The sequence below is a fragment of the Phaethon lepturus genome, unplaced genomic scaffold (assembly GCF_000687285.1).
Source record: "Phaethon lepturus isolate BGI_N335 unplaced genomic scaffold, ASM68728v1 scaffold46212, whole genome shotgun sequence".
Lineage (NCBI taxonomy): Eukaryota > Metazoa > Chordata > Aves > Phaethontiformes > Phaethontidae > Phaethon > Phaethon lepturus.
The window spans coordinates 1-12,264 of NW_010523486.1; the positions used below are offsets into that span (position 1 = coordinate 1).

At 40.0% G+C, this 12,264-nt stretch overlaps 1 protein-coding gene across 1 annotated transcript; it reads left to right on the forward strand.

The window, feature by feature from the left end:
- Positions 1-8: 8 nt before the first annotated feature.
- LOC104615840 (thiamine transporter 2-like) lies at positions 9-4,996 on the forward strand (the record flags this gene model as incomplete). The annotated part of the gene is made up of 4 exons (XM_010282134.1): positions 9-63; positions 1,587-1,779; positions 3,364-3,505; positions 4,817-4,996. Coding segments are annotated over 4 exons (570 nt in total), but the record flags the coding sequence as incomplete, so codon positions are not given.
- Positions 4,997-12,264: the final 7,268 nt, after the last annotated feature.

The following is a 12,264-nucleotide window of genomic DNA, read 5'->3' on the forward strand; positions in this document are numbered from 1 at the left end:
GAGCCCCCTCTCACAGCTCTGCAGTGTACAATGGAGCTGTTGAAGCAATAGCAACTTTTCTGAGTAAGTTAGTGTCTAGAAACTGCTTTTGTGATGGATGCTTAAAGTTTTACTTTAGAACATTTTTAAAGTGACATTCCATTGCAGATGCTCCAGGAAGCCAGTGTATGCATTATGCATTCAAAATCTGGTTCTTTGGTGTACAAAACAGTTCAAATGCAAGCTATGCTATTTTTCTTTATGACTGGGACGCTCAACTTTATTCTGCCGGTATGCAGAAAGTGTACAGTCACACGGACCCTGCATCCAACTGCTAAATCCATTCAGAGACACCTATGGTTCTTTTGAGGTAGTTGCCTTTTTTCCCCCCAAACAGGTGATCGCACAGTTCCCATAACAATGGTATCAGCTTACACAGATGAGAGAAGTTTTTCATAAATATTATGTTCTTTTTGTGTAAAATACTTTTTTATTAAGATCTTGCTCTAATGAAACACCCTTGCACAAAAGGAGGGAAAGAAGAATTTTAGTCATTCCAAGATATGGAGATTTGCAGAAAAAGACCTTATTGAATTCATTATGCTGATGATGTTAACCATTACTCTTTTGCACCAGAAGCAGATGTCCACACCACATAAGCAAAGTGGTGTTATCGAAAGGTAAACACCAGAGAATACCACCCTGACTTGGCAGTGTTTCATGTATTCATGTTGTGCTGCTGTAGAGAACTTGCACAAGACATTGGGGCGTGATCCAGCAGGGAAAAAAACCATGTCTACATCATACCTGGTCGTTCAGGTTACCCTTACAGTCATTAAGGAGAAACAGATACTTCTAAGATTAAAAGTTACTCTCGTCTTGAGGTAGGCAACTAAATAGACCAACTGAATCATTAATGAGAAGCACTTAACTCCTGTAGCTTCTGCTCCTTGATGAACTCCTCTTTCTCGTGGAATTGCCTATTTCTCAATGTAGAGGTGTAGAAGTTTCAAAGTTGTATGAGATCCCTGAGATGGATCATCGGGTAGCTTATCTTCACAACAGATGCGTCTTTGTAGCAGGCCCACCAACAGCAAACAGTGCCTATCCTTTCTCATTTCTCTGAATATATTCACTTGATACCTCACAAAACTCCCTTTTTTGACAACTTAGCCCCTTTAAGAGCTGCACAGAGCTAAACTGTGAAGCTAGAAGGTAACTGTTTACTAGCTTGTCTACAAAGTAAGCTAGAAGAATTGTTCTTCTTGAGCTCCAAATAGTGTTCCTACTTCTCTCCCTAGAGATGCAGACAGCTAGGTACAGACAGCTAACTAGTCAATCCTGCTACATACCAGTTTATCCTGCAAAGTGGAATAAAACATTAGGAAAGGAATGGCAGAGTCTTGATTTATGCAGCTGTCTAAAAATGACCAGTCATCTGCACAACTTCAGAAGTGATAAGAAATCTTTTCAAACCAATTCAGAACTATTCTGGTTCATTATTCAGCATTGCCTTCCAGCATGTGAGAGTGGCAAGGTTTGGTGATATAGGCTATAGAACAGATACAACATTTACATGTCTTTTTTTTTTTTTCCTCTTTTTCTAGGCTCGGTAACATCTTTTGTAGTACAATATATGAAAATTAACTGGGACCTTTTTGGAGAACTGGCTTTAGGGATCTTCTCCGCAATAGATGCTGGTTCTCTATTTCTCATGCACTTCACTACCAACATCTGGGCATGTTATGCCAGCTATCTCATTTTCAAAGCATGCTATATGCTCCTTATAACAATAGCAACGTAAGTATAAAACCTTGTAGTGCTACTGTTATGCAAAAAATGCCAACAATACTTTAAGTTTGGACATCCCTCCTTTTATTCAGAGGTAGCTGATCTAATGCTAGACATAACTGTTTAGGTAAAGACAAGGACACTTAAATGTCTAGTTATGTTATTTTCTTTTTTATAAACAATGATAAAAGAAAAATTATGAAAAGGAGGATATTGAGCATATTCCTAGGCAGAAGTTAAACAAGGTACAAAGCATCTTTATTACTAAAGGCAATAGTAACAGCAAAACATAAGCTATTTTCCTCCTTCCTGGCACAGAAGATGCTGTGAACAAGAGGGACAAGCATGCTCTGGCAACCAACCTTTAAGATCCCCTTATGTCTAGACCACCTTGCTGATATTCTTTTTAGCAAGCTATGAATTGTGTGAATGCAAGAAAAGATTTGGCATAGGGTGTTGCCCAACGTAACTTTACAAATCCTTACTGATACTATGATGTAAACAAGGAATAAAATAAAAAAATTGGACATATAAACTCAGACAAGATCTCTTAGCAGACCAAGCTATTCTGTTGTCAGAAGCAGAAAAATAAAAATAATATAAATAAAAAATATAATATATTATCTATGTAATAAGACATTTTTATTATTGCAGTTATTTTATTGATTGGAATTGTCTTTAGACATATCATACTATTTCATTAACAAAAATACCCAATGAATTTTTATATCAAACCCCAAAATTATTCAGATACCATTTAAAAAAAACTGCTGAAACTGAAATAATTTTGTCACTAAAATGATAAAATTATGCCTATCTTGAATGAAGCCAAGTGAATCCTCTATTTTCATTTTGGTGGTTGTTATACATTATAGTGGATCACACCTGGACTACTTCAACATATTGTACAAAAAAAAAAGTAAAAACTTGCACAAAAAAAGCCCTGAGAAAAATCAATTAAAAGAGTACTGCAGGACTAACCCACATTGATTCAGGTAGAAACTTTGGAGGCAAATATTGCAAGGAAAGATGTTCTGATTATTGTTAGAAAAAGATATTGCAAGGCAAATCTACAGGCTTTTGACAGAAATAAATGGTATGCTATCTCCATTGTCAAGACACAAAGCAAGAAGTGATTCGCATCATCATAGAAAAGTTGGTTAGAAGATACTCATGGTGACCTTCTAGTTTAACATCCCAGCCAGGGCAGAACTCCTGCCAATGCCAGATCAGGTTATGGTTTTGCCTGCACATATCTGTCAAAGCCTCCGTGGAGGTTTTGGAAGGTTTGTGAAGGTAGAGAAGAAACAGAGGGGATGATTAAAGAGATCTGATTCCTAACTGAATAAAGCAGATCACCCGATAACATGGTTTGGAAACCCAGCACAGGCTAGTGTGGGGGTTTCAAAATACTTTATGGGTAGTCAAGACATCATTTAGTGGAAACAAGGAAGCAAACAAACAAACAAACAAAGCACTATTTACTGTCTCCTTGATATATCATCTGCATGAATCATTTCTCTCCATCAACCAAATTGAGAGGAACAACCTTCCACCCAGTGTGAAGTAACTGACCTGCCAGTCTCACATTAGGTTCCAGATTGCAGTCAATCTGAGCATGGAGCGCTACGCCTTGATGTTTGGATTCAACAACTTTGTTGCACTGGTGATTCAGACCATTCTTACAGTAGTCGTCGTGGATTCAAAAGGCCTGGGACTGGACATAGTGACTCAGGTAAGTGCTGTTAACTTACTTCCCATTTACTGCTTAGCCAATTCATCTTCAAAAGTTTACCAAGAATAAAATTGTTATACCAAAGGATGATTTAATTCCCTCTTTCTTCTATAGAAATCTAGACATTTTGCTCTTCCCTTGCGTCAGCCATCATTCTTCCCTTTTGCCTTTTAGTGCAGCATTTAGGATTATAGATGCTGGTTCTTGACTTTTTAAAGGCAGATACACTAGAAGGTAAATAATTGGGCCCTGCTACCTGACCAGCTTTTGCTAATTCATATGACACTGAATAAAATCCTCTCGGACCAAAAATTCAGGTTGGTTTTCTCAGATGCAGAATCAACATGACCGCATGTTGTTAGAGAAGTTCAGGACGATGAGACAGAGCATGGATTATTGGAATTACTTCAGCTCAAGTAACAAGGACACCTGCCTTCTAATTCCAGCTCAGGAGCAAACCTGATCTGTATCTCAACATGAATAGAGTTTTCTCCTCATAGTCTGGACACTTAATTTGGGGCAGAGATCCTATCTCACAACAGTGTCCCTAACTTCAGTCAGCCCTCTTCCACTCATGCTGGAGTCAACTGAAATGTACTGACTTTTGCGTTTTCTCAGATGGGATCTCAGCTGGGGCAGCTTCCTACTCCCATGAATGCAGAAGGCTAAAGCTATATAGGTATTCTGCACAGAGAAGGCAAAAGTTACTTTAAAAGATTAAAGATTTAATTAAACATTAAAAATTAAAACTTTAAAATTAAGGATAGGAACAATGTAGGACTTCATAAATAGGCTTGCCACTGTTGTTGGAAACACTGATACAAAGTCATGGTATGTTTACGGAAGCCAGTGTGGTGACAGCACTGAAATATGCAAGTAAGAGCAAAAAATAACCAACTCAGACTCTTCACTTACATTATTCATGAGTTTGTGGGTAATGAAGCTACTTCTACATTCTGCACTAATATAAAAAAAAAAAGTCCTGTTCCTATCCCTTCCCTGCTCTGATGTTTATTAAGAGGCTGTCCTGGTTTCAGCTGGGATAGAGTTAATTTTCTTCATAGAAGCTATCCCAGCTGAAACCAGGGCAGAGGAATAAGGATTGGAAGCAAAGGGCAGTTCTTCATTCCTCAAAGATTTGCTGTTTGCTGGAAAAGCTGAGATTTTGCTTAATTACAAAACAAAAACTTGAACACAGAGAAACTGTGAAGAACACAGGTAACCAAAATAATAGATTATCATCTCCAGAAGAAGCAGTGTTTCCTTATTGCATTTTTCATTAATTCTTCTGTCTTTTTCTCTCCCACTCAGTTTTTAATTTATGGCAGCTACTTTGCAGTCATAGCTGGGATTTTCTTGATCAGAAGCATTTGCATGCTTGTCTCAAGCAAATGCAAAAGGAAAATAGCAAGATCTTGCAAAGAGCATCTGAACCGTGCCGAACACGAATCGAAAGAGCAGATTGTAACTGGCTATACGACATGGCTGTAGGAGTCAGGCAAGCGGGCTGACATGGCCAGGCCCTCATGGGAGAAGAGCTCCTACTGCAGCATGCAAAGAACAGCAGTGCAAGATGAACATACAACACAGCCCTGAAAAGCTACGCTGAATCATTACAGCACTTCGTTACAACATATGCCAGCTAAGAGATCACCATGATGGCACTGTGCCAAGAAGAAAAGTTGCTTTAGATTCTTATTTACTTGCCTATAAATAGATTAACAGCAGTAATTTATGCATGAGAACAGACAAACCACCTTGGTACCCCAACATGCACAGTGGCAAAGGTTGGAGTTCACCCTGCCTTGCTTGTTCTAGCTCTTGTATCCGGTGTTGGCAAGCTGCTTCCATGCATATTTGCTCATGCAAATGTGGGTGAAGGGTCTATCCCCCCTTTGCACATACCTTCTTCTGAACCAAGGAAGAAGGGATTGTGTTTGCATCATGATATTCTTTCCTACTTAACTACAGGTGATTCAGAGACAGACTCCTCCCTCCTAATTTAAAAGCCCACGTCAGAAGCGGGCTTTGCACACAATGGTGCAGAAAAGCAGGGTTGGCATAACCTATCTGAGAAGGTTCACTGAAACACTGCTAAGCCACAAGTGTTGCTTGGCCCACATTTGAAAGCTGCAACCTAAACACTGTACTGAGTCCATAGCAATCTCAGCCCAGAAGGGAAAAACTTCAGAGTCAAAACAAAACAAGGGAGCTCCACTCCATTCCTGGTCTGTCCAGTAAAATTAAATTCAGGACTGAGTGTCTCCCTGTTTCAACAGGAAAAGAAAAAATATCAAAGGGATTGAGTAGTATAGACTAAGACTGGAGAAGTATGTTGTGGAGAAATTAATCTGATTCTGCACAGAAAATTCCAGATTAACACAAGTATCCAAGAAGATTTATAACTGAAACAAAAAGCTAGCATCATGTGGGCTTTTGAGTACCAAATGAGGAGGTCCACTGATCTTGGCCAGGATTCGGCAGGGTCAGCATCTCAGAATTTATCAAGAAGCTTCAAGTCCTATGGCTAATTTAGTCCAGCACAAGGGACAGTTAGGCCAGAAGAAGGAAAAAAAAAAAAAAAAGACTGAGTTTGCATAGCGAATGCCTAATTTAATATAAATTATATCCATATGTTAAGGTTATTTCTGTACTGCTGTTTGCTTCTAGCTTCCAATACCTACATCTAAATAATAAAAATAGAAAAGACTTAGCATTTACAGAATACTTTTCCTGTAGAGACATAAGCTCTCATTTATACAGACATATGTGCTTTTCATACAGTTGTCACATCCTGCGACCAAACTGCCCAGAGGTGAGAGCAGGCAGGAGAGAAGCCGTTTGTTTCAAAGTCACAAGAAGAATCATTGGGATTTGACCAAATGAACTCAGCTCATTTTCTAGGCTTTGTTTACTATTGCGCATTGTGTGGACATTCTCTGTTGTAAGCTGGCTCTAAGCAGAACAGCTTAACCAATGCAGTTGTAAAAGCAGGAGATATACTCGGTCTCCGCCAAGCAATAAGTATCTTTTATTACTACAGAACAGAGGGCATGATATTCCTGCCTGAAGAAACTGGGACAAAGTCCAATAGAGCAAGGACTATTTTGTGTTATTCTTCCTCATGAGAAGGAATCTTTTTTTTGAGGCATTTAGTTAAAGAACTAGATGTGAGTCCTGGACTGGAAGCTAGCTAGAATTTGTGTTTAAATGAAAAAGAGGAACTTGGTATTTCCAGCTCCAGGGTCCCAAACTACCTTTGGTACAGAAAGTTAATGAATATATGTCTCTGTGTAGCATCTGACAAAAGGAAGGGAGTCGGCAACATCAAACCTTCTGCTACTATAAAAAAAGCGGTAGTAGTAAGCTGCAGGAAAGGAGCCAGAAAAACTGGTAGAAACAACCATAAAAGCTCTTCCATTCTGAACTGGTCGGAGCTCACTGCCTTCCATGTACATGGGATGCCAATAAGGAGCAAAGCAGCCAAGCAGACATAATGTATTTGGTTTGCAGCTGTAGCGAATGGTATCTTCAGAAAAGAGAGACGACAAAATTACTCCTATTATCTCAAATTTCCAAATGAAAGATTCTAAAGTTGAGAACTGGGGGGAGCATTGAGGGGTGAGGAAGAGGGGAAGGAAGAGCAGTTCTGAGGAGCGTTTGGAAGGACATGACACGTCAGGGATGGAAACAACAGCAAGAGATAGGTAAGGCCCTACATTACCCTGGGTTTTCAGCTGCAAATTGGTATTAACCCAGCAATCAGCTAGAGATTTCATCCAAAACAGTAAGATGCACACATCTGTGTGTTCAGGGACATACACACACACACACTTTGGAGAGGAGATAGTTAAGGCTTAGCAGGTTATGGGCAAAGCTGGAACCACAGGCTCTCTAGATCTGCAGGAAAAGGAAATTCTGAACAAATCCACCTCTCCTTGCAGATTTTAGTATTAAGTGCTCACCTTTCTCCCAGCATGCCAAAAGATTCAGCGTAAATATGAAAACCCAGAGCGAGGCACATTTCTCCCCGTAGCTGCAACCCCATCTAAACACAACGCTAACTGCCTTTGAAACGTTAGTGGTTTTGGGCACAAGTCTTCCATGAAGATACGGTTCAGCAAGCTGATAGGCCAGTTCTGGCCAAAAAGGCAGCAAACAAATTGTATCTTTGTACTGAAAGCGAGCAGGTATTAAACCAAGCACGGGGTGGGTTATCAGGGCAGTGCTAGCCAGCAGGCCAGTAGACCTACCCAGCAGCATTTCCCCATTGTTCCTTTCCTTTCTCAGAAGCCACTGGTAAAGAAAGAGAATGAAACACGGAGGCAGAGGCAAGCCTGGCTTCTCTGAACATTGCCTGCCTGGCTGCACCACACACTAGAAGCCGTGCAAGAAGTTTCCATACCTGTGGAAAAAGACCAGGCTCTGCCCGGCTCACAAAGCTGCTCTTGGTAGCACGTGGGGCCCCTCCTGCCCGGGCCCGGCCTTTGCTCCCAGCGCCAACACACATCCCGCAAGGGCCTTCGGGGCCAGCTCCCTCCTCTGATGAGCCTTGGAAGACACAGGGAGTCCAGTCTAAAAGAATTGGATAAAGGAAAGCAAAGCAGCAGAATTTCTCTGAAGCAGTTCTGGTTTGATTTTTTGGCTTACAAGCTACAGTTAGAAGCTTCTCATCTTCTTCTCTATTTGCCCTTAAGTGACAGGTTGGTCCGTTATATAGAAGTAATTCTTGTCCAACTCGCAATACATGGCATTCAATGTCCTACCTCCCTGCACCCCCAGCAAAGCCAGGACAGTCAGAGACCCCGTGAGCCCAGAGGCCCCTGCGCTGCGTGTGTAAAATGGCTGCCGTGTCTTATCCATGAACAGGACAAAGCTATTTATTAAAACAAAAATGCAATCAAGCGATTGCTTTCTTGCCATGTAAGTTTTTATTAACCATTAGCTACTGCAAGTCTTAAAGCTTTATCTTAAAATTAGAACTCGGTTTGCTGACAAAACCTGTAAAGGAGAAAGCTTCCCCCGCAATCTTCATGGACACATTCTGCAAGCAGGAAGAGGTGTGATGAATTATTATTTAAATTCTGTTAACATTTTATCAGGTTTAGAAAGAACTTTCAGGAAACAGAAAGACACTGAAATTTCTTACTATGTCCAATCCTAAAGGGTGGTTACTGACTTCTCTTCTACAAGACAGAAAGTCATCCTAGAAGGAAACTGCACATGACTCCACACCAAATGCACCACAGCCACAGCTTTGACAGGTAATTTATTGCCTTCAGAGTTATTTGGAAGCGTGCTGTCCACTCACTTGCTCAGTGCATGTGGAAGGGATGCAAGATTTATGCTAATGTCATTGATCAGTCCAGGGTTTAATATATTTATTTTGAAAAGATAACAGCTGTCAAAGGATTTAAAGCAGACATAAAGAGTTAAGACTATTACAAGCTTTTTTTTTAATATATAGATACAATGATTTGTAAGAGCAAGATAATAGAGTCAGTCATTGGAAATAAAGTTTAAAGGTTAGGGCTGGTTTTTTCAAGATTAGGGCTGGTTTTTGTAACCTTTCTCCGAGGTCATAGAAATACTGCCTTAGTAACATACTATTTATGCTGAGTTTTGATAAATATAATCTCACAGTGCAAGTAGAAGCACTTTTGATACAGTGCCTGCTATAAAATGGAATTCAAGAATTTAAAAGAAATAGCTTGTAACAGCTTGATTAAACATTAGTCGGTGCTTTGCTTTCATTCTTTTATGGCTTCAGAATATTCTTGTTTCACTTTGTTTTCCAGGAACAGTGGAATTGACTTTCTAAAGAAAAAACAAGTAAAATAAGCTTTAAAGCCCCAAATCTCTTCAGACTTCTTTTTGCTGCCTACTACAGTGAAGAAACAAGTCTCATTCTTTTCCTTCTGATGACTTCCAAAAGGGAAGTCAAGATTCCTCTTTTCCAAGTCTGAGCAGGTACCACAAGCAGATAGTTTCTGCATCTTTATTTACCTACTCAAATGACTGGAGTGCAAGAAATACGATGAGTATTAAAGTACTTTGAAGAAATCAAGCTCACAGCAGGTTGTGAGCTGGCTGGTGGCTTTTACTGTCTGCAAAAAGCCTTGCCCTTCTACTCCACTTGGCGCTCAGGCTGCAAATCAACAGCAAAAAAGACTCCTTAAGCATGCTGAGGAGGAGCTTTAATCTCAGTTTGCCCACCCATCTATTCAAAAATGAGACTATAATGGAACTTTATTCGTCGACTACGATACATCTGCTCAATTCTAAGTACATCATTAAGAACAACCTTTGATAGGTGATTCAGAGACTGGAGCTTACCACCACCAATGCACCTTGATCCAAGTTGTTCATCTACAAGCTGCATCTGTGATCACTGGCAGGTTTAGTGAAAGAAACATTAGCTGAAGTAGGGTTAGTTAAAAAGTAAACTTACAAATGCATTTTTATGGACTGTGAAGAGCATCTTTATAAATTCCTAGTCTGCTCATTTTTTCACTACCTTTTTTTTAGTTAGACTATGGACTGTTGGAAGGGATCTGCTGGCCGCAGCTGGGTTTATCCCACACTGATCATCTGTGCAAATGGATTCTTCTCCACAATGAGGCCATCGGAATCTTTTCTCACTCCTTATCTAACTGGACCAGACAAAAACCTAACGATTGAACAGGTATGTAACTATTCTCTTACGTAATAGTTAAAAAGCTGAAAGCATTAAGTCTTACAGCAATGACTGAAGGGGAAAGGTGGTGTTCAATAATACAGGTATATTTTATTTAGAGACATATTTATGATGCTTCTGGAAAGGAGTAAGGACTCACCTCTTTTCCAGAAGGTCAAAACTTTAAAGTCCCTACATTCTTAGGACTTTGAAACCATTTTGGTGGTTGTTTAGGAAAGGGATAATTTCAGCCAAATCAGGTCAGCTAGTTCCCCTCCCCACCTAGAACCCCAGAGGAAGAGCAACACTGATTTATTTATATTTATTGTGGAATTGATTACACTGACAGTGATGTAGTGATTGCAAATCATAAGAAAACCAAGCAGACCTCCCCTTATGAGCTGTTAGGTTATTACCTACATTACAGACTGTTTTATGCATTCGTTAGTCTCTGGAGATCAGATTCACATGCATTCACTTTTTTTTTTTTAACAAAAAGGCATGCACTGCAAGTTTTCTTGCTCTGCTCTTCTGTTCAGCACTGGCTGCTTCAGGAGTACACTTCCCGACAAAAGGAGACGTAGTGGCTGAGTCACAGAGCTAATAGTATAATTAGAAAACACAAGCTTGGTACACCCACATGCAGCTAATATGAAGAACAGTCCTTCCTGATGTGCAGTAGCAAATGTTAAGGTGGAATCTGCTAGCATAGTGTGAACTCACAGTTTCTTCCGAAAAAAGGTATTTGTGGTTTGGGGAGTTGTTGTTTCCCCCCGCTTTTTAAAATTTTTTTCTTTTTTAACCACAAGGGGAAATTTTCTCTCTTACATGAAATAGTTAAATAGCATGATAGGGTGCCTTAAGTGTGATTTCAGCAAGAATCCTTAACTCAAAAATAAGCATAGGACAGATACTGGTTCTTTCAGCCAAACTCACCTCTGGTGAGCTAATTCTGTAAGTTTCAGAAACACTTAAAAAATCTAATTAAAGTTCAGAGAAACAAAAGAAGTTACCCAGAGAGATACAGCAAACCTACTGCTCGCCATGCAACTCACTCCAGTACCAGTTCAGAAATAAAGAGATAACCAGCTACTGCTGTTTCTCCAGCATTTGAAACAATTCCGTTCTAGTCTAATTGCTTAAGCAGAGAACGAGCGCTCACGAACGGCGGTCCTAGCAGGTCCAGCAGTTACTGGCTAGGACCCCCCACAAAACAGGCAACTTGCACAAGCTGGACTTTTTCTACGGCTGTATCTGAAAGAAGCAGATACCCCCACCGCAGCTGAGGCAAGCTGCCTGGGCAAGTGCTAAGCTTTAGTGGCAACAGTGAACAGCACCTTCCAACCTGAAAGCAGATCAGTTTCAGAAAAAGAGAAGGAATTTCTTTTAGGAGCATCTATCCACTGAAGACCAACTGAAACTTTCCAAAATACTGTTCCATCAAAGACTTGCTCACTTCTTACACATTAAATTTGAAGAAAATGTAGAGCGTGAAGACAGAGTAGTAACAGCTACACACTCACGATGTGCAGTTCCAGTTCCCCCATTGTAAGAGGCATATGCATTTTTTTCTAATTCTAAGGAAAGAAGTCACCAAAGGTATACAATGACTCACATATGTTAGAACTGAGGCATCCATTTTCAGCTACTGTGGGGAATAGGACTTGATGCTAAACAGCCTTTCCTCTGACACACACTGTTATAATCCCTTTGAACAGCTGCATGTCAAAATCTGCCTTCTTCATAAGCCTTTACTAGAATTATTTTTTAAGCCAATCTACCTGTTTATGTAGTGGAGCCTAGCATCGCTATCTCTGCCTCAAGGAGTACATTGACAGTTTTGTAATTTAAGGCAGGTTAAATCTGCACAATTCACAGAATTCAATGTCTCCTGTCACCACAGCTACGTTCATTTCAATACGATCACCAAAAAACTTCAAAACCAACATTTTAAATGTATTTTTTAAAGTATTTACTCTTTTATTCTCTTCTAGGTTACGAACCAGATTCTCCCAGTTTGGACATACTCGTACCTTGCACTGCTTTTCCCAATCTTCCTGATTACAGACTACGTGCGCTACAA